General features: G+C 43.7%; 1 protein-coding gene across 3 annotated transcripts in view; it reads right to left on the bottom strand.

Moving 5' to 3' along the window:
• Positions 1 to 23319, bottom strand: part of LPP (LIM domain containing preferred translocation partner in lipoma) — a 318878-nt gene that overhangs the window by 131846 nt on the left and 163713 nt on the right. For all 3 annotated transcript variants that reach the window (XM_066556527.1, XM_066556528.1, XM_066556526.1), the window contains exon 7: positions 19471 to 19593. In XM_066556527.1, coding sequence (XP_066412624.1) covers positions 19471 to 19593 — 123 coding nt within the window. The remainder of the gene's footprint in view (positions 1 to 19470; positions 19594 to 23319) is intronic.

Consider the following 23319-nt stretch of genomic DNA (forward strand, 5'->3'; position numbering starts at 1 on the left):
TCTCACCCCTCCCCTTCCCCAACCTCAGCCTCTCACTGCAATAAAATTAAGTGCTGCTGTGATCTGTATGCACAACATTCCCATAGGGAACACGCAAGTAAATAGAACCCGCGGAAATAATTAATACAGGCCAACAACTGATGTCGTCAGCACTACTTAGTCATTCCTCCAGCCCTGAATGGCAGAGGGACACACAGACAGAAACAGTGCATGGGCAGATTCCAAGCTCCTGCAGAGGGCTTCAGAGAAGTGGCTGTTCCCCCCTATGCAGCATTAATTATATCAATGGAGTGCTTGGACCAAGAGCTGACTGCAATGGTGAATCCAGTCACTGCCTGTCCCTGCCAGGGGGGAGCGTTTCCACACCGTCTCCTGCTCTGCCAAAACTGGAGGTGACCTGAGACTGGGCATTCCAAAGGCTAGGGAGAAATTCAACTGCAATGTTGTCAGTCCAGAAGCGGAGGTGACCTGGTCCTTTGCAGGAGGGTTAAAATGGGGCTCTGGGGCTTCCTGCATTCACCCAGCTCTGCAAAACCAGCAGCCTACTCACCTCCCAGCTTAGCCTGGGAAAGAACATTCCTTGGAAAATGCTAGCCTCAGTGGGCTAAAAGGCAGTGACCATGCCTTAAAATGGACAGAAGGTCATACTCTTCAGCTCCTCTAGCTCTTTGCCTGATTGAGCACCAAGTTCCCTGTGGATGCTGAATGCCAAACATTTTCCTACTCAGATGCCAATGACCAAATTTCCCATAGCATTCAAGATACGATTTTCTTTTCCTCCTACCTAAAATCTCAGCAACTGTGAGCAAAACCACCAGTATCTAAGTGCTCAGCTTCCACAGCAGCTCAGGCATTTCACCTGCCCTTAATGCAAGTCACCATGTCCTCAGCTAAAATGCTTCACCTGAAAGCACTGATTGCTCCAACTGGATCAGGAGTGCACACCATAACCTCAGCTCCATCAGGCTCCTGCTGGGTATTGCTTCAGTCAAGGAAGCATCTTAAGGGATTAGCATGAAACCAACAACTTTTGTTGGATTTATCAGAAGTGCAATGAATTCCCATTGCCTGTCACATGAATACATGCATCAGACTTGTTATTTTGTAAATGCCAAAATCCAGTTCACACAGTCTTTGGAAAAAAATCCAGAGAGACTTCCCAACATATACAACTGGACATGTACAGAAATAGCTGTGCCCTTGCCTTCATTTCACAGATTAAAAGCATTCTGTGTGTGTTCATTCCTGAGGGCAACTCTTTCCACCTATATGAGACCAGCTCAGCAGCCCAACCACACACTTCTTCACTGAGTGGAGGTACCCAAGTGTTTGGACTCAAGCATAAGTGAGATCAGCTTTTCAGAAGAGAAAGCCCTTTCTGAATTGGCAGAACCCCAGCAAAGTCAAAGCTGCTTCTGTAAAATGCAGCATGTCCTTTCAATGAGCAGTAACAGCAGATATGTCTACAGAAAAGACACATTCAGGCCCATCTCTTGGGAAATCTCACTAAATACTTTCTCACTCCTCCACTATGCAGAAGAACACCAGTCCTCCCGGGAAATTTATTACACACTTCCAGAGAAATAGCTAAAGAATTCCTTTAGGAGCCCTTTTAGATCAGATTACAGGAGTACACTCTTCCCTAGAAGAGAGAGAATCCTATGCAAATAGCACCAAATTACTATGGAAAGTTACGTTCTTGGTTGGAAACACCCAGCTTACTGAAAGCATTGAGCTGGGTGTCCTGATCTAACTGTGCCCCTACTCACCAGGCAGGCAGGCAGGTGAGACACAAACAACCCCAGCAAAGAGGCTGGGGGGATAAAAATCCTCAAAGCAGAAGGCAGGCGGCGGAACACCAGAATGCACAGCTCTGGAAATGGCGCGGCTGTTGATGTGAGAAGGAAGCCATCACCTTTGCTTCGATTTAAAAGTCATCATGACAGCTTGAGAGATTGTAACATTTAAGTGACACAGTGACAGCTTGATCCAGTCAACAACCGCAATTCACAGACGTGCTCTAAACACAAACCCCGCTTCCCCGGGCGCAGAGCAGCCGCTCGCTTGGGAAAGGCGTGTATCCAAAAGGAGATGTAACATTAAAAATGTTCCTCCAGGATCCTCACTCGGCCAGTTTTTCTGCATACACTGTGGTGGTGAGACTTAGACTATGGCTCTCTCCACCCCTGTGGCACAGAAAGGATATGATCAGGCTGGTGGATGGAAAGAAAAGAAGAATTGGCATCAATGTCAAATGTTCCAATTATTTCAATGGCAGATACAGGTGTGCAGAACTTCAGAGAAAGCCCTTCTACCACAATCAAGTGAAAATTCAGCCATGCAATTTCCCTTTACCTATGATCCTCCTGACAGTCAGGTGGGCTCTGAGGTGGTTGCAGTGATGCAGGGCAATGCAGAACAGCCCAAGCTCACTGCAGGTGTCCCAGCCACATCAAAAAGAGAAAATTTACAGTACACTTCTAACCTCTTTATAGTTAGGTGCTTGTTCTTTTGGCCAGCAAGTTCCAGCTAATGGTATTTTGGGCCTAATAATGGTGGCTTTTTTTTTTTTTTTTTTTTGGCCTGCCCAATGTCCTGCTTATACAATTTAGTGCTGTGGAACAATGCCAGAGTAACTCTCTTGGCAGATGCAGAACAACCGGTGCTGGCATTTCTTCCCCTGAGGTGTGGCCTTTTAAAGGTACCCACAGCACATCTGGGAGGGATTGCTCCGAGCCACTCTGGACATGATTTCTCAACACAGTAGGATTTCTGGGCATTTGCAAGTGGGTTCTAACCCATGGACTATTTATTTAAATAAATTATTAAAAAAAAGGAAATACTGGAGAATATGTCCACAAAAAAATTAGTCACTAGGCCAAATATTTACTTCATCCTTTAATATTGTAATGGTAATGCTCTACTCTGCCCCTTCCTGCTGCCCAAAGATCTTGTCATCCACAGGCAACATCAAAAGAATGATTCTGTTATTGTCATTAAGAACATGACTTTTCACTGACCCACAGAAGTACAGCACCATAACACACGCTTACCAGTGGGTCAGCTCTCCACATAGTCTAATGCATTTCAAAAACAAGTCTGCTCTCTGTAACCAAGCTTTGGTTGTCTTAAAACCAAATTAAATAAATTTTAAGAAAGCTGAAATACTTTCATAGCTCAAAAATATCCTAAAAGTATATTTGATACTTAGGAAATATTAAGACAGTGACCATCCTGAGCAGAGTAACCAGTGGTTACAGAGCTCACTGCTCTTTGGAACATTTTCTCTGATGTGCAAGTTCCTCAGATAGCAAAGGAAGCCAGAAAATGAAACCTTCAGTAGTGGCTCCTTTCCAAGCCTTTATGGCCATGGCTGTGCACTGAATTTTCTTAGAGAGACAGCAGGGCATCCCTGGCTGTGGCTGTGCACAAAGGCAGGCAGTGCCTGCAAGGCAGCTCAGACCTGCTGGTCTCAGATGTCTGGGGGGCTCTGCACTGCCCCTGCCTGAGCCCCCCCAGCTCCCTCAGGAACAGGACCCACTCAAGGCAACCCCTGATGATCCAGAATGACCTCTCTTAAATAAATCTTACAGGCTGAATGGGATCTCAGGAGTCTCTTCGGCCCAGTCCTCTCCCTTACAGCAGGACTGACCCTACCCAAACTGCTCCAGACAGACTTTTGCACAACCTGACCTAAAGTCCCTCCACTAATCAATGACCTCCTGCTTTTCCATGCCATCTTCTTCTGGGGTTACCTATCTCTCCCACAGCAGTTTTACTCTAATGGGTAATCTAAATGTCTAGCTGGGTTTTAAGTCCCAGATATTGTGCTTTCTGGTGTAGATGTGCCATTCCCTTTTTCTTTGCAGCTGGAAGCAGAGAGACCCTGAACAATTAGGAGGCAAGAACACCCACAGGGAAGAGGTTATTTACATAAACAGGATCACAATGTGTGTGTGTTTATATATTTATTACTTATTAAAAAATACTGCAATCTCTTTTCTTTTCTAATTAAAAGACCCAGTTTGCCCTGCTGCACAATTGCTAAGCAGATTTAAAATGGGGACTTCAGTAGCTATTTTATGGCTAATCAAATGAGTAAATATAATGATCTGCTCCAATTCCCATTCTGATTACACAGTGTAGCTATTTCATTCCCTCAATAAGCTCCTTGCACCCAAAAAGGATAGTTTAACAAGCTTCAGAGCAGAATGTTAGGCTCAATTTCTCCAAAGGGTAATAGAGTGGGAGTGTCTGTATAATTAGCTTTGTTGGGCTCCCTCCCTCACTGTACAATACACTCTATACAGAGCTTTCACTGTCTCTCCAAGTCTTCATGTGAAAGCAGAAAAATAATGCAGAGCACATTAGAATCATACTGGTTGCACAGAAGAGTTTTGAAAGACAGAAAAAGAGCTGGAGAAGTGCTGACTAATTCAACCCAAAAGGGCTCAAGCTTTAATTTAGCTTTAGCAATAAAAGCACACATGTTCATGTACATAGCTTATTCATCTCTAATGTATTGAACTCTTAGATGTTTCTGGAAGTTAAGATCTGCCAGACTACTAACACACTGATCAAATCATAGTATAAATCACTAAAGTACACTCAACAATTTCTTCTCTGCATAGAACTTGAAATTAAATTAACAGCATATAATCTATAATGCAAAACATTACCTAACACATTTGGAAGAGTTTGATGCTGAATTCCCTTACAGAAAATAAAAGTGTTTGACATACTGATTTTTCACAGCAAGAAACAATTTTTTACACAAGCTGGGAAAACTGTAATATTTTTGTGCTTGCAGAAGAATTTTCAGCTGGAGATTTGAAAATCCTTTCTAAAGTCAGACAGCCAGGTGGGATATGTTATTATTACCACCTCTGTTTTACAGATGGAAAACTTAATGCTAGAGAAATTAAAAATCTTACTGAAAAATAAAGGAACATGTCAGAGATCTGTGAGAAAAGGGAGAAGAACAGATCCCATCTTGTTCCAAAGTACTGTGGCTGCATCAGACCTCCCCCAAATCAGTCATCCTGTATCTCTCCTCTCACTTTGTATTTGCAAGCAATGTGCCCATGGATACTGTCTTTGGTAACTATCACACAAAAAGTTTGGCAAAGAGGTCAAATTCCAGTCAAATTATTTTATACTGTGATGATTGGGAGAAAAAAACAAAACAAAACAAAAATAAAACTACCAAAACAAACCAGAAAAAAGCAGGGCACTATGGAAGTTACTCTGAAAGCCCCACAGCTGAAACACAGACTTTACCTCTAATAAGTAAAAATAACATAACACAGGTCCAATAGCCACTTCCACTTTTTTTAATTTTTGCATATAAGCTTACAGTTTGCAGTTAGATAGCAATACCTGATCAGAAACAAATGGATACTGCACCTACATTTTTCACATTCCTCTGAAATAGCTAAGTATCTCTTGAGCCTTGAAAAGAGAGAGCTAAGACTCAGACTGGTACAAACAGGAGGAATGATGGTTCTGTCACTTCCAGTGCTAGAAAGAAGCAACGGGAAACCACCCTTGGGGGAGGCAAAGGGAAAATATCAAGAATAAGGTGGGTCTGCCCCACCTCCATTGAACTTCTTTGCTATGGGATGTTTTAAATTCCAGAGATTTACATGAGCTCATAAAGCAATTGGATGAGCTGACGGAGGAAAAATCCCTGACTGAATATTAAGGAAGACATAATTTAAATCAAGCCAGTTCTCTGTGAACAGCAAATTCTTAGATAAATGGAAATATTCTGGGGCAGTGTAGATATGAATTTGCACCACTCTTGTCTTCTTTTTCTGGTATTTATGGGGAAGAACCCTGAGCTGGAGTGACACAGGGTGGGGAAGGTCAGGCTCTTAATTTCAGGCCTATATACCTTGACATATGACAAAAAGATACTGAAAAGCAAAGGTTTAAATTCCAGTTTCTCATGCAGATAGGTTATTTTTCTACAAGCCAGACTTTTGCTGCTTCTGTCTTTAAAAAACCACCAGCAGCTGACCAACACTATAATGATATGAGTTGGGACCAAATATATTTGAGTGAATACACTCCAGATTCAACTTCCCTCCCAGCTCAGTTGCAGACAACAAATCTTACAAAAAGAGAATTTATATGACTCCAGGATACCAAAATGCTTTCATCAAACGAGCCAAGCCAGAGATGAAGCTGAGTCTTCACAACAGACAGCATTTGAGACCCTCAAGAAAACTTGACAGGGCAAATAAGATACTAAAAATTCCCTGGAGGACAGGCTTCCAACAGTGAAACTGCAGTGTCCTCTGCATACAAGTGCAATTAATGGAGTCAAAAGCATGATGGAACCAGTGCTGGATGCACTGCTACATCCCCACACAATGCATCTCCAAAGGAGGTGACAGCTCTGAGCACTAATGTCTACTATCTCCCTTCTACTATTCTGAACTTGTGTGCAGGAAAATCTCCCAGCTGTTGGGCACAACATTCCACTTGCAAAGCCAGTTCAAGCATCTTTGCAGACCAAGAGGATCACCCTCATGTTTCCTGGAGTCATGGGCTTACAGCTCCTCAGAGGTGTACAAGCAGAATGAGGGACCTGGTTCGGATGGATCGGGAGTTCTTAAGCTCTTCAGGCAGAGAACAGCTTAAAAATGGAGAACAGCACCTTGGTGCTGTTGACTCTGCCAACTTAGCCATACAGAAACGTGAAACAGCTGCACAAGGTTGCAAGGCTGTGCTCCACCTAAGATTTGGAAAGAGACACTTTATCCCAATCGACCCATGCTGCTGTGACAGGAGAGTGGAGAGAATAAAACCCCAGCAGTTCAGATGGAAATACTAAAGCTCACAAACAGATGGAAATACTAAAGCTCACCTACACACCCTCACTGCACCCAAACACTGCACACTGAGCAGGTGGGCAGAGAAATGGGGGCTTTCCCTATTTAACAGAAGAGCAGCCCAGAGGCAGAAGATGGCTCAGCCAAGGTTACACAACAGCAGGTAGAGGTCTGGCAGTCTCAGGGACACAAGACAGGACTAAGAACAACTTACCTCCTCCTCAGGTTCAGGGTGGGACTAGGTTAAAAGAAAGTCCAGGTTAGTGATAGATACTTCAGACTAAGCACTGCTTTCCTCTCCACTCTTTCAGTGTAGCCTTACTATCTTAAGTAAGTTAAAAGGAAATAATTATAAAGCTGATGCCAATTAGTCCAACCTGACTTTTCTTTATAGGCAAAGCCCCAAACTCCTACCTAGCAAAACTCTGACAAATGTATCTGAGAACCCTGCAGGGTGCAGCAAGGAAAGCCCCTTCAGGACTCAAGCTGCTATTTTACATCAAGAGACATTTTTAGCCTGTAATTTTATCTCTTCCATCTTTCCCCATTGCTTGAAATTAAAATAAACATGGACCAGGGCCTAGGATTTTATTTTATCTGTCACATATTGCTATCATTAAACATACTTGAAACGAGTGGGTTTAGTTCAAATAAAACTGTCTCTTCCCTCTCCCTTTCTCAGCTCAACAAACATAAAATAGGAAACTGCACTCCAATATTTTCAAGAAGCAACACACGTTACATCATGAGTAGATGATCCATCTGGCAAGCTGACATGGTAATAAGTTTGCTTAATTGTCAGGTCAGGCATATTACAGACCCAGTCTGTCAGTCCTTTTATTACAGCTCTGTCTGTACTGGGGAATTTCAACCTCCTCACACTCCGTATGCGTAGACGTGGAATGCGTCCATATGGTGCGAGGACATATGCATGGACACATATATGAAGTGTCACTCAGAACAAGGAGATTAAATTAAAAAAGGAAATTCTGAAGTCAAATAGCTCTTAGCAGCTGTATACATTTCAGTCTGGAATAATCACCCAAAGAAAGCAATGAGATATTTACATTTAATTTATTGGAAACTGGGCTGGCGAAAGCACTGATTATAGGGGATAATCCAGCACTGCCTCATAAGGAAAACTGCCAGAGATCCTCAGATGTTCCCTCCATTTATATTTTTTAAGTGATCAGCCATCATTTTGGTTTCGGCTCCATGCAGCTCCAATCATGCAGACAGTCTCCTCAGATTGTCCATATGTCCTCCTGAGAAATCACTGAGTACATTCAACAAATGATTGAGTTCATCAAATGGACGCTTTGCCTTTAAAAAGCCCACAAAACAAAACAAAAGCCACCTTTTTCCTTCTTTGTCTTTGTGCCTTACCACATCTCCTTCTCTCCATTAATGAGCTCAATTCTGAAATGATTTTATTTACAGGAAGGCTTTAAGGTGTTCTGAAATACGATTTGTAGGAAAGGAGCCAAATACAAATTGTATTTTCTAGACCTGCCTGCATTTGTGATTTTACATGAGCACGCACACATATGTTCAATATCCAAACAGCAGGTGTTCCCTAAAGTTTTATTGCCATTAGTTAGAAATGACCACATTACTCAACAAAGTCAAAGCCAAGTCTTGTCAAAGGCAAGTCTTGCCAGAAAGTCTGATGATTTCCAGTATTAAACAGTCCTGCTTTGGGGTGTTGGCTCTGACTCTTCCAGATATCTCCAAAATCTAACAGTGATCCACGTTTACCCGAAAGAACCACTTAACAATTCATCCTCTGTGTGGTATCTCCACAGCTTTTCTCAGGAAGCAGAGAGTGCTGTCTCGAGCACGGTAGCAGCTGTCATTGGGGCCTCATAAAACACCGTGATCTTTGTGGTAACCCTTTCCCACAGCCAGATCCCTTGTCTTGCACTTTGGACATGAGCTGCTGAAGCAGATTCCAGTCAAAATCTTTCCAGAAAAAGATTAAATATAATTCAAAATAATATCTGTATTATCTCTCTGCTGAACTATACAGTGCTCAAAAAAATCCAGCTGAACTGTTTTTCTACCACTATTTAGGACTGTAAAAGGACCTTAGCCACACAGATATTCCATGTAATGCACAGCTGATCTTTCTGCAAACCAGCACAGTAATCAACCCCAACATCTTCTCCTCCCCTCTTGATAATCACAGCGTGAAGCTGCATGTGCATCTTGGCTTTCTGCTGCATGGAAAGAGAACTGTGCCTCCCATCTTTCTTGAATTCTTCTTGGATCACAAGTTAATGGTTTGGGAAGACAGCATCAGAATTGCCTGAGACCCCAGGATGACTTGAGTGATTGCTGACATACAAGATGGCAATTCTTCATGGTTCTGAGCTGCCTGGGGCAGGAATGGGTTCTCATTGACACCTTACAAATCACTCCAGAGGGGGTAAGGTACTCAGCCTCTTGTCAAACCAGAGAGAAATACCGTGCTACTTATGGCAAGACAGCAAAGTCTCTGACCTGGCTTATGCTGGCAATCAGGTGAGATGACTGCAACAATCCTGCCTGTGAGGCACATAATGCCATGAGAACTGCACAACCTGCCCTTGCTCTTACTGTACTCATGCATGCAAAACTACTTCCTTCCAAGTGAAGAATTCATTGTAAGTCTCAAAATATTTTGTTTGGGCAGGGAGGAATCAGTATCAGACTGCAAACATTGGCAGAAGTATTTATAACTGTTTCAAAATCTCCTTTTTCTGGCCAGGTCCTTTTTTTTGTTTAGTTTTTCTTTTTAAATCTGTGGGGGAAGACAGTAATATCCATTGGACCAACACATGATTGATTTCTCATAGAAACAGCAGTTAGATAGAGTGCTCACTTTCAGCAGTGAAGCAGCATGTTAGTCTTATCTTACTGTAATATTTTTTTTTCATTTCATCCTCTTTTACATACTCATAGAAGTTTCCTATTCACTACTGAAACACCATATGGTGATAATATATGCTAACACAGGCACAGTGACACAGTCCACAAGTCTGCTATTGAGCAAAAGTTGACAACATAAGGCTGAGAGAATTTTAAGTGCTTCCAAGCCACAATAAGTACGTCACCTAATTGCATTTTACTGTGATGCAAAGAAGTCTGAGTCAAGGAAAGAACTTCCCTACAATGAAACTGTAACAGCCTGGAGTAATTCACAGTTACTTGAAGAGCTAGAGCAAGGATCTATCAATTCATGACTTTCAGATACAGGCTAGATGTGGGTTGGGTTTTTTTTTAGCAGCTTTAATATACAGAAAGCAACAATGCATTTCAGCATCACAGTCATCTCTCAAAAGGTTCCAGACAGGAAGGCCAAAGGCAATCAATAAGAGAGAGAAAATATAGACACTGCTTCTCAAACCATTCACAGATGCCTCTGCCTCTTATTTTAATGAACTAGGTTTTGAACTAGAACATCTTGGAACAATCCTGAGATATATTCAGGCTACAAACTCATCAGGTTTATTTACACACGGGTAGGAGACTCTGATGTAGAAACTGCAGGGCCAGGTCTCACTTTTCTGTGGAGCTCTAGGACCTTACAGGTGACCCTACCTGAAATGAGGCTGTGAATACACCTAATCTGCCTCTGGAATGGCCAGCAAGGGCTCCCAGGGAGAGGTCCTCCCTTCTGGCAGGGCAGAGCCTCAGAAAAACAGACCACAGATGGACAGGATGGACAACAGTGAGTGACAACACTATCCCAAAATGTCACTGATATCTGTCCAAAGCCCTGTTTTACAATGAGCTGCAAGGTCTCTCTGCGCATCAGCTCTCCATCTGCAGAACAAAAGAACCAAACTTCTCCCACCCCAGGGCACAACAGGGATGAACACATGGAAAGCTGCAAGCACTCATGCAAACACACAGCAATAAGTAACAAGGACAAACTCACAAAGGCCATGCTTTAAATGCCAGGGCTTCCCAGTGTGTTTAAGCCTTCACCTTTCAAACTGTATTTAGAAACTACCACCGCAGAAGGCAGCTGCCCTCCTTTTCTAAAGAGAACAATTCCACAGCAACTCCCATCAACAGGATCTATACCTGCCCTGCAATGGTGTCTGGATAGATCCCAAGCAATCTGAAGGCACACCAAGGTAATGCCCTCCTTGCTGTGAGCATGATGCACGAACCACATTGTCACTCCCATTTTGGTGGAAATGGCCTGGGGAATACGCCCAGCAGAGCCCACAGTGGGAGCAGAGTCCCAAGTGATGTATTGCCATGCAGGTGTTTCTGCAAGTTGCTGCGCTGTTCCCTTGGCGCTGAACTATTTCCTTTCCCTAGCAGGGAGGGAAACGCAGCTGGTTCCTCCTGTGCACAGAAGAGAAAAACACAACACAAAAGGAACAGAAACCATAGAGAGCAGAGCAAAGGAAGCCTGATTTCCTATGGACTTGTGTCTTGCATCTTGAGCGGACTGTGGCCCTTCCTGTTCTCATCTGTTACCTCTCCTGACTGCCCCTCCACTTCCCTTCTCCCCCTAGTATTAGCCTTGGCATTTGTCTGTGTGTGTCAGCCAAACAATCCATGTTCCAGGTCAGAGATCCTGGTTACAGCACAGTCTGGAAGAGCAAAAGTTCAAGTTGCCTGCAGGACATGCAGCAGGCCTGGCGCTCGCTGCACACGTGTGCACTGGGGCCACCCCATGGGCCAAGCAAGGACAGCCAGGGTGGCCCCACTGCACACCCTGCAGCTCCCCAAGACAGGGATCTCAGGGATCCCCAGCCACACAGATATCCCTCCCACAGACCCACTTAAAAGTGGTCACAGAAATCAAATCATATGCAGGGAGTAGCCAACTGCTTGACACCAAGAGGTGCCGAGTAGGAAGAATTAATCAATTGTGCTTTCATTTCAAAATGCTCCAGTTATTTCCTTGGCAGGCACTAGGCAGAAAAGTGGCTGCCACACATGGGGAAATCAACCCCACACCCGAGACCTCTTTAAATCTTTCTGACAGGGGTGTTCTCACACACACTCTGCCCATCCATTCCAATGGGGTATGAGATGAAGATAAATCTATGACTAGGGTGCCCATGGTGCGGCCTCAGCTCCTCTGGTGACTCAGGCACAAACCAAGTCATCTGATGCCCCAGTGCCTGGGTTCCTCCCCTGCCCATGAGACAGCCAGTGTACTTCCCCATCTCACAGGGCTGCTGCCGTGGTGGTGAATCCAATGCCGCTGAAGCACTCGGATGCATCGACCCATGCAAGAACACGAGCAGAGGCTGCATCCCAACAAAACACAGGTTCCTGCCCCAGAGGCAGCTGCTCTTTGCTGGCTGGACACACGGACAGCTCATGGAGCGCGCCGCAGCCCTTTGAGGAGAGTGCCAAACTACAGCGAGTGCCAAAATGCAAGGATGGGGAAATGATGACAGGCTTCCTGAGATGATGGCTTACAGCAGCTTGGTCCCGTTGTGGGGAAAAAGACAGAAAACAAAACATAACAATAGGTAGAAGGCCTTGAAAAGCTGTAGAGAATAAGAACTCTGATCTCAACCACTCATAGCAAAACAATCACAAATGCAGAATGAGAAAAAGACCAAATTATGCAGTACTATTTGCTTTTTATCACTGTTCCCAAAGTAAATGTTTATCTTTATCCATATACAAATTCGAGATGCCTGCACAGATTTTAAAGTCCAATACATCCAACACTAGTTGCCATCTAAAGCTTTAGCCAAACACGTAGGCAGAAAACCAAAATGGATGCAGAAGAGAAAGGGAAAAATGGAAAAGAAAACGTCACTGATATTTCTGTGAACTTGGTAATTTATCAGAAAAAGAAACAGCAGGAGTAGTGCTGATTTATTTTCACTCTGATGATAGTACAAGAGGAAGAAATAATACCCTGCAAAGGTCACTCTTATCCTGTTCATCTGTGACAGGCTGATAATCCGGGATCTCAGAAAACTTTCTTTAAAAATCTTCACGGACATGCTCTTATCAAAAGGATTAAGGTTTAATACATACCAGCAGATGCAACCGATTCAGGCATCTGCTAATCAGAGCAAGATCAGTTGCTGCACGCACTGGCTGGAGCTGATGACTGCAGGAAGGTTTCCCTTCTTATAGAGAAAGACCAAATCCAAACACACATTAAATCATCTCTTGGCTATGCCTCCCAACTCACACGTTCATGGCTGAGCATGCCCGTCCTGTGCACACTCCTGCCTGCAGACATGTCAGGGATGGCAGGACAGATGTGCTGCTCACAGCTAGTGCACCCACAGTGGTCCTCCCAGAAAGCTCCAACCCAGGGACCACCTCAAATGCCACCCACGTGGGGTAGGAATGCCACTCTGCCCTTGGAGAGGGGAACAGCAGCAGGAAGTGTTTCTGGATGTAGAGGCTTTGCACTTCGAGTGCAGGGAGGAACCTACAGAAATGGCTCCAGATGGGACACTTCCTTTCCTACTTTCAGTAATCCACCCAGATTTTCCAGACAGCACAAAGCCAGCATGCTGCAGCCAGAAGCAGGAGCACAGCTCTCAGAGGTGACCCCATCTACAGAACAGCCCATGCAATTCCTGATGTCCATGACTATGGCAAAAGTGTCACAGCCCACTGAGAACAGGCACAGTCAGCACCCTGCAGTGAGTCTGCACAGCCCATCCAATGCTGCTACAAGGGCTACAACCACCCCAACACCAGCTTGGGCACACCACTGTGACCCACTGTCATCCAAGTCAGCAAAATAGCAGCACTCACAGGCTTCAGGAAAAGCAGTGTGTGGCACAAAAGCTCTGGAGTAGCTAGGATGGTCGTACTAAAAGGTCATCAACCCTTCAGGATGGACAGCGGATGCTTCTCATTTTCAGCAGAGGAGCCTACTTCCAATGAGCCCCTTTGTCCTACAACAAAGAGAATCAAACACCTACAAAGCCCAAAATGCACAGACCTCAAAAAAAAAAACAATACAAAGAGCCCTTTGCCATAGAGAAAGCACTGCCTGGCTACCATGCTGTGCTGCTGGACACTGAAGACTCTTTGGCAAAGCTGTGCAGATGCCAGCTTAGATGTGCTCAGACCAGCAGAATGAGGCCAGGAAACTTTTATTTACCTCAAATATCATATGTGAAGATGGCAGAAGTTAAGCCATCCATTTCAGCCCAAACTGAACATCTGAAAAAGCCATATCCCCCTGAGTCCCATAACTGAGGAACCATAAAACTCTCTGTCACATAAATGCTACAGGAGGGAGGAATTCATTCTGAACCCACCAAATCAATCTCAATCTGCTTGTACACCTAAATTTTCTTTCTTAAAAGAAATAAATACATTCCCGACAACAACTGGAGTTCTGTAACATACCCTGTGGACTGCCCTTCTAAAATCCTTTAGGTGCAAACCAACCCAAGCAGCCAGACTCGGGCAAGTAGCAGGAACAACAAAACCAACTCTGAGCCTGGACTAGCACATCTGCACAGACTGTTTTGAGTTCAGATTCAGTGATCTGTTTTTCACAGAGCCTCACACCCCAAACCAAGAACAATCATAAGGATCTTTCTCAAAGCTTGGGGAATGTGCTTCCCTTTGCTGGATTGGAAGCTTTAATCATGGCTGGAGACAAGGCTCTGCATAAACCAAGATAAAACACCTGAACTCTCAGCCGTGCATTCCTGACACAGCTATAAGAGGGGCACTACAATTAGAAATTCACAGGGAAGAGACCTCCTAGGAGTCTTTCATTAGTAAGCAACACTTCAACATTTTGCTTTGGTTTGCCTTGTAGTGCTGAATGTTCAATCCTGTCCCACCACTCTGCAAGAAAATACATCCATTGCCTTTTCTCTACTTTTACTATCCCCAAATGGTTACCAAAATAAGTTTCAGGATAACCACCAGCACTGTCAAACATTTAAATCCCTTTTAAATTCCAGTCATTACAAGACATTATTTCCCAGTATGCTTGAAACTTAATGAAAATATATCCCTGATTTTTAAACCTAATTTTCTTTACGTTTTTATTGTTCTATAGCTCACATTGAGAATGAACCTCTTTTCCTTCAAAACAGTGCTCACTTTGGCTTGAAGCGTTGGATAGTGACAGGTGTCTAGTACTGGGGGCAATGACACAGAGGCAGGGACACAGCCATGAATCCTTAGAAATCTTGCCTAACTCTGCCTTCATGTTCCCCACCTGTTTGCACAACACATCACCCAAAGGCCTTCAACCCAGACCAAGGTTCCACATTGCTACATGCCATACACATGGGGAGTAAGAGGCAAATCACATTGAAGAGGTTGCCAAGCTACAAGGACCGAAAAGATTTTGAGAGGAAGGAGAGGGGAAACACTACATTCAAGGTCATTTAGCACGGCAGTGGTTGCTGGGAATGAAACAGGTCTCCAGAGGGCCAGCCCAGTTCCCTCTGGATCAAGCTGCCTCCAACAGCTTGTACACAAGCAGATTTCATCTTGGCCATGGTGCATGGTCAAACAAGACTTTTTTGCTATTTAAGTACTTCACAAATATTGGCCACAGAGCATCTGCTTTTAGAAAAACATTAAATAGCATCAGACCAGGTACATCTTATTACCTGGTACACCTCCCACAAAGTGTTATTTTGCCAAACAGACGTTCTGTTGGAAATTCAGGACAAAACTCAAGAGTTTTGGAACGTAGGTGTCCAATTCCAGACAAAGCAATCATCATTCAATACATAATTCACAGCAGGGACAAAGAATCCTGAGCTTACGTGTGCTGCTATTTCCAGTATTTCACTTTCACAGTCTCTGCTGGAAGCCCTTTTTCCAGAGTCACAAAGTTTTCTTGTTTTTTAGAAAATGCAAACATTTGTTTTATGGGCTGAAATTTGGCATGTTTGGTTTGGAGTAGTTTTGGGTTTTTTTTTTTTTGTTGTTAAGGTCTTGCTGCATTGATCTCTTAAGCAAAGATTTAAGCAGAACAGGTAAAAACTGGGGGAAATACCCTTTAATAGAGGAGTCAGATAAACACAGCATTCACTAGGCCTCTACTTAGGGGGTTCACACAATTTATGACTTGCCCCTACTCCTATCCATGAAAATTATGCACCTAATATCTTGTCTTTCACTAATGCCTCCTTTTACTAATGAAAGGTACAGTGGGTTCTCTGCCTCTGAACTTTCCAATGAGTTACTGCAATTTAGAAGGTGTGATATGTACACAGAAGCACACTGCAGCTACATAAGAGGAGCTCTGTACTTTATTCATCACACTAGTACTTCCAAACTGCACCAAACTAGAGGAAAAAATTAATTAGATTTTTTTCATAGTGCATCTGCAGTTCTTCCAGCAACACCCGAGGCAAGTTAAACCTCATATGCCACTGCAGTCATGGCAATTTTGAGATCATCCTGGTCATCTTGTCCATTTCAATTTACTGTACCAGAAGGCTAGAACTGGTCATTCTGGTGAAGGTCATACAGACCTTTTTTAAAACTTCAGTTCTAGCTGAATTCTTTAAATACAATCTCTCCTACACCACCTCACATGACAGAAAACATCCTTAGATGCTGCTCTGTTAAGGCTAAAGGTGGTGATTTAGTATTGTAATTTCCTGTGCTTTTAGGTATGTGCAATTTTGAAAGGAAAAAACTTGCATTTAATGATTTCTGACTGCTTCTATGATTCAGTCAGTGAGACTTTTGCTTGCAAGACACGGACTCAGCCCAGATCACCTTTTTTTCCTACCCAGCTATCTAGAGTTCGGCAGGACCATGAGGTACCAGGAGGGCACTGCTGACCACAGGCGTTCAAACTCGCTCCCTGCCTTCTGTTAATGGTTGCCAGTTTCAGCTCATGGAAGTGTCCTTGTCACCCACCCAGCACACAAAAAATGTCACCAGAGCAACACGCAGGTAAGCAATGCAGGGATGGTGCAGAGATTCACACTCACCCATGTCCTCAACAGCAAGGGCTAAGGGACAGTGTCTGGGGTTGATGTTGGCCCATCCTTTCTGAGAAATATTACATCCCTCTGTGTCAGGGGCCCCCCTGGTGCAGTGTGTGTCTTTGCAATCTTGAACCCTTACCAAGGATCAAAAGAGCTTCCCTTTGTGTGAATTCATGCCAAGGGAAGTGTATGTTAAATAAACTGCTTGTCATTACCCTGCTATCACTCCTGCCCCAGTGAGAAAGGACTCTGTTACAATTTATCTTACGTTGCTTTAAAACTGTCCTGAAGATAATACGAAAAAGAAATGTAACAATAAAATTTCTCTTATTCAAGAACAGTAGTATCCCCAAGGGCAAGGTATTCCTATAAAATTATTATAATGCTTTAACCACGTAAGCACAACTGAAAACGTCTTCTCTGAAAACAAGTCGTAGCTCTTCTTTCCTATCTGCAGCCATTATCCTGATAAATTTGGGAAGGTCAGCTAAGGTGTAATCCAATAAATGTGCTGATGTTCTGAGTAAGTACCTCACAATTTGCAGCCTAATCTATTATCCTACTATAAGACCATCAAATGACTCACCAGTTTTAATACTTAGTACAGATCAAACAAAGGAAAATATCAAAGCTTTACGTTCTAGTTCCACCTTTCAAGGACTTGTCTGAGTACTCTTTAATTACAGCAGATGATACATCCAACTCTGGCATTTTCTTTCTCTAACAGGTCTAGTTAGAAGCTGCTGTAGCAGTACTTTTCACAGGACATCATTACATTAACCAGGAGATGCTGGGAAGTCAGATAGACTGAACAAATCAAGTTGGGATTTGATCCCAGAGATGGAGTTCAGCTTCTTCTGCCTGCCAGGCCACACAGGGTGTAGTGCACCTGGGAGCAGGTGACAAGTCTGCAGAGCCCTCACCCAAGTTGTGGCAGAAAGCCATAGGAACAAGCATCTGCATGAACGGGAATGAGCACATCATCTTGGAGGGCAACGAACTTTCAAAGTCAGATCAAGTCCCAAACTTGGGCTATGACTTCAAATCCTCCAAACTCAAATACAGCTGCAGAAGTTTGCATTTGGACACTGTTATTGGACACTGATTTTTAAATTTTTTTCTTTTAATGGTAAAGGCATAAAATAAAAGTGAAAAACCAACCTATTCACAGAACCCCAGATCCCAAAGGAAGAAGCATCAGGAAACAGGCAGCAGCACTGTCAGCAAACTGTAGATGCTCCATGAAATGGGTACGGAAGTTACATGTCCCCACAAAGATGTCAGAGCTGACTGTGGGCATTGCTGAGGGAAATGGGGAACACAAATCTCTTTCACCCAACTCTAGCAGCGTTTTGAGTAAAGCATTTCCCAGTAACAGTGTGCACTGGTGTGTGTTTGGCCCATGCAAACAAACTGAACATTGGTTATTCACCACAATGCCTCAGCAGAACCCATCTCATTTATCACAACAGAAACCCACTGGGAAAAGGGCTGAATTGTATCTGGTTTATATTGTTGATCTTTTTGACTGACTAACCCAAATTAGACTTTTTTTCAAGGACAAGTCTGTAAGTTTATGCAATTAACTGTGCACATGCCACTAAAATTAAAGCCGAGTTTATAGGGAGGTCCCTGCAGAAAGGATGGAAACCCAGAGCCTCTGTGTGCAGGGGGACACTTTCAAAAGACCACAAATCTGATTTTGCTCTGCTTTTGCTCCATTTGCAGACTTGAAGAAGAGCAAATCTAAACAGATTCCGATCACTACTTTAGTTCTGTTCCAAAGGTATCACTTCTCAGTTACTTAAAAGAAAGGGAGCAATGAAAACAACCAAATAAGACAAACCAAAGAGAAGGCTTGTATGCATAGTGAGTGTGCACCCATCACTGACTTATCCCTTCAATACTTTTGACTTTTGGGGCTTTACTAAGAGAAATACAGCATACATCTAGCTGTATACAGCCTACAGACCCACACATATGTAAGAAATGTGACCAGTTATGAGACTAGGAAGGAAAGACAAGGCACAAACATATCTAGGATGATTTTATGAGATCACAAGAATTGCCCTTTTAAAAGTGCCACTGGGGTGTCACCACTTCCTCTGATAAATAGATGACATCTCACCAGAACTTAAATAGCTCCACTCAAGCACTACCTAGATGAGTGACAAAAATTAGCCAAGTCACTGTCACCCCTGCAGTCCTTGTCTAGACACAGCAGAGAAGTGCGAATTCCAGTCTGCCTTGCTGGGCTACAGCCACCCTGACAGCTGAGCTCCGATCCAAGCCACTTCATGAGATGGGGATATCTGGATCCTTCTGGCAGTGCGACAGACAGAAGTTAACAGAACAGAAAAACAACAAGAAAACAAAAGCACAAAAGTCCTTGTGAACCGAGAAGGTTTTAATTCACGAGTCATTGTTGGTTGAAAGTTGAGGCAAATGAAATGCCAGTTTTTGCAAGTATTTTTCTACAATCTCTGTGGCAATCTGACAATCGTGATCGGAGGCCCTTTGCTCAGAGGTGTGGCAGCTTTTGAGCCGGTGCCCCCTCAGAGCAGCTGCGCCCTTCTCCCCATTGACAGCCACATCTGGATGCTATCAGGAGGAACTGGCTGGCCTTCTCACAACAAATACCAAGCACTTAGCAAATTGACTCCAGAAGTCGATGCTGGCCCCTTTCCCACTCTGTGTTTACACAACGTGCAACTAACCTGTTGAGTCCGAGGTTTGTATGGAGAGCTGCTCTCTAGGTCGGCCAGGATGCTGGTCAGAGAATCAATTTCTGCATCTAAACTGCACCTCCTCTCCTCAAGGGTCTTGCCACCAGGATTCACCTTAAAGAAGAAAGAAAAGTTCCAGTTATTCAAACCACTTGACCTGGCACATGGTTTCCTACTGTCCTCATGGAGCTGTACCCATGCCCAGCAATAACTCTAGGGCTGCAGGGACAAACATGCTGAAATCCTATAGCTCCCTCCAGAACTAACAGCAAGCCTCCATCTCACAGAATTTATGCTGCTTTGGGGCTTTTCTTACGTATTTGCCACAAGGGTCCCATTGTGTAAAACTGACTTGAAGGATTAGGAATTCAGCAATCTGCTGCTGAGCTGAAGACGCAGGACAATCCCCACACCATAAGATGGAGAAGATGTGTTACAGAAGGATACCTGTCTGGAAGGACAAAGCTGGGAACAGGCTTGGAGCACCTGGATCCCAAGAGCAAATCACAAACAGAACAGAGCTACAAACCACAGCAGCCAGTGACTGGCCACGTGCACCTATTCTTATTTTAAATCAATTCTTGGTATGTGTACCTGTCTGATTCAACGCCTCTTCACAAATTTCATCTCAAAAATTAGCTCCTTCAAGGAGGAGTGAAAAAGTTCAATCCATTTCTAGCAGATTGAAGGTGAAGGGTGGTGATTTGCAACAAGCAGTCACAAAATAACATAAGTAAGGTCTTTGTGAAAAGGCTTTTATGCAGGAAAGCCCGTACCCAGAGCAAATGCCAACATGCAGCCAAGGACTCTAATTCAACAAATTTTTCTTTCTTTCTGCTTTCAAAACAGCCCAGTCCCATTTGTATCCAGGCTGGTAGGGACACTCACTTGGAAGGGAAGAGATGTGAATTTTCACCACCACTGCCCACCTCAAAAAGTAAAACCCAGAACTCAGTACCACAGCAGAGCATCTGATGCTCAAGCCACTGTTCAAAGGCAGCACTGCAATCCCTGTTAGAATAAGCATTTTTAAAGAGGACTCATTCACATGCTTTATTTTGATGAATCAACCTAGTCCAAAACCTCTAGGAAGGACCTTTGTGCTGTACAGCCCAAGCCAACAGTGGGACCTCTCAACAGGACACAAAGTAATTAAAGGCTAGAAAACATCCTCCTCAATGTTTTCAGTGTTTTGGGAACTAGGCAGCTCCACCAGGAATGGGAAATTTAAGAAAACCAGCTGAGGATCCGTGCCATGGACAAAGTAGGTGCTAGGGGCTAGCCCCACTGAGCCAGGCCACCACCAGGGCATTCACAGAAACCAAAGTTCTTGAGTCAAATGAACTATTACACTGAAAGTCTTTTCTCAACATGAGCTATTTGTCTTCTGTTCTTCCACGTCTTACTTATCTGCAAATCCCTGGACAGGATCAGAGTCTCTCTGCAGACATGCAACACAGAGTTTGGTGCAGAAGAGCTCATTCAGAGCTTGACAATGTCAATAATAAAAATACTAAATAATTACCTAACAACTCACCTAATTTCAACTGCAAAAACTGTTCAGACCATACTAGCACCTTCCCACAGACAATCTAGCTCTGTTTGCCTTCACTCTCACCAAGTTACTTCAATTTTCCAAGCCAAAAGTTTGCCTTTTCCTTTGGCGCAGTGGCTGCTCCAGATAGTTTTCATTTAAATTTCATTTTAGGAGCAGTCGATCATTACCTGGTTTTAAAGAACTCCCCAGTCATCAATCTGACACATAAATGTCAAGTTGGTCAAAGAGAGACAGGCTATGCAAAGTAGGCAGCCTCTGATCTGCCAAACTTATACATGCTAGGGCATCCATTAGTACCTAATGATTATTAAATCTTATTGTATTACAATATATTTGGCTTGACTAATAAGAAAATGGAAGCTCCAGCGTGGCTTATGCAAGAACACACCATTTAAAAGGCTGAGAGTCAGGTTAGAAAATACTTACAAACTTGACTCTTCTTGCCTATTTTTATTATAGAGCCGAAGTCTTTCCATCCAAACCATTGTTCAAAAAAAGAAATATTTTTCACAGGAATTAGCCCAGACCATTACTCCTGGCTAACTACAGGCACCTGGATTTTTAAATCTGCAGAAGTGCAACTTCTTTTCCACTTCATGGCTCTTGTTTGGTTTTTCTTCATCTTCCAGTTGTTGGCCTGTAACTGCCACAGGCTTCTCAGACAGAAAATCAGTGATTGCTCCACTCCAGAGAATTCTGAAGTTAAGCAGCCAAGAGTCAGCCTGGAAAGGAGAGGGGAGATGCAAAGGGCATCCAAGGCCCCAACACGTGAGGTGATAAATCAAGCCAATGGTAGACCCAGGAATAACACTAGAGTCCACACAGGACCTGCTTGGTACCCTGACCCTGGAGAGAAAGGATGGTGGCAGATGAGATCAGCCAATTTCATTTCTGCTTCTTAGCATTTCTGGGCCATATTATTCCCAGGTTCTCATTCCCCAGAACAATTATGCAACAGCTGACTAGCAAATGCTGCAGAACAAGTTATAAGGTTGTAAAAGTTAAATGTCCTTAGGAAACCTAGAAAAATAAAATAAAACAGCATAGAAGCATCTCTATTGATTCTGGGCTCTGATTTATTTATTCAATTAAAACATAATCAACATAGATTAAGAGCCCAACTCCAAAATGCAGGAGCATAATGCAGTGCAAGAGTGCCAACAAATGACACTACCGATGCATGCCAGGGCCTACAGGGGCAGAAATGGACTTGAAAGACATTCAGGAAATGGTAATCCTCAAAGACAGGTTTGTGGTTGCTTTTTCTTCCCCATCCCCACAAATCTTGAATTTTCTCTCTCCCCACAGTGCTCAATATTCAACCAAAGGATTTGCTGCGTGGGCAAACCAGAGCTTTGCAACACCAACTTCAGCAAGAGAGGGTTAAGTTATTCCTCTTCCCATGCTCTTTGTCATGACGTTCCTGTGAAAGTTTTATGATATTGTTCTGGAACAAAACCCGAGCTCCAGGTCCCAAGGCACAACAGGCTCACACAGACACAGCTCTGCTCCGAGGAGCCCGGGCTGGTTAAGCTCAGAGCCCCGCAGATACAAACACCGGAACCAGAGGGAACTGCTTATTCTATTTCTGTCTGGATTTATGGCATTGTTGCAGACATGTCACTTCTGCGCCCCCTCTTCCAGCCAGTAGAATATGGAAAAATGGGTTTAAAAAGAAAAAGGATGCTATCTTTGGCTCAGCCAACGTGAGTTCGACAAAAAGCAAACGTAAGCCAACCCAGTCCAAGAAATTACTCATGCCAGAGACTATCCACTCACGTGAACTTCTGCAACGCCTACACTCCTATCCCCTGGCTCAGTCTCTGCTCTGAGTCAAAAGAGAGAAAAACAGCAGAGAGCTTCACTGCTTGGTTTGCTTGTCTGCCCCTGAATTCCTGGTGTGCAGCTCAGAGCAGCTCTGATGGTAATCCACTCCCGAGCCCCATCAACCCACTCTGCTCTGATGAAAATTTGCTTTACTTTTGATAAGCTTACAAGCCAACAGCAGTCAGTGCCACAGGTCCCCCACACCACTCCAAGGAACATTCATTATAGAACATGCAGTGCAAAGGTCAACACAGGGTCTCAAATTTTGCCTCACTGTGCTAAAAGAGTTGTAAGACTATTCCCTGAGCTAAAAGACATGAAAAGCACAATGATTTCCCTAGATGTCACCTCTTCCCATAACCCTAGATCACCTTCTCTTATCATATTTTGCAGCTTTCAGCAGAGGAACAAGAATGTCTCTCATTTAACCAAGCCAGCTCCTTGCAGTGGGCTCA

This window comes from Molothrus aeneus, chromosome 10 (assembly GCF_037042795.1).
Source record: "Molothrus aeneus isolate 106 chromosome 10, BPBGC_Maene_1.0, whole genome shotgun sequence".
NCBI classification, from domain to species: domain Eukaryota; kingdom Metazoa; phylum Chordata; class Aves; order Passeriformes; family Icteridae; genus Molothrus; species Molothrus aeneus.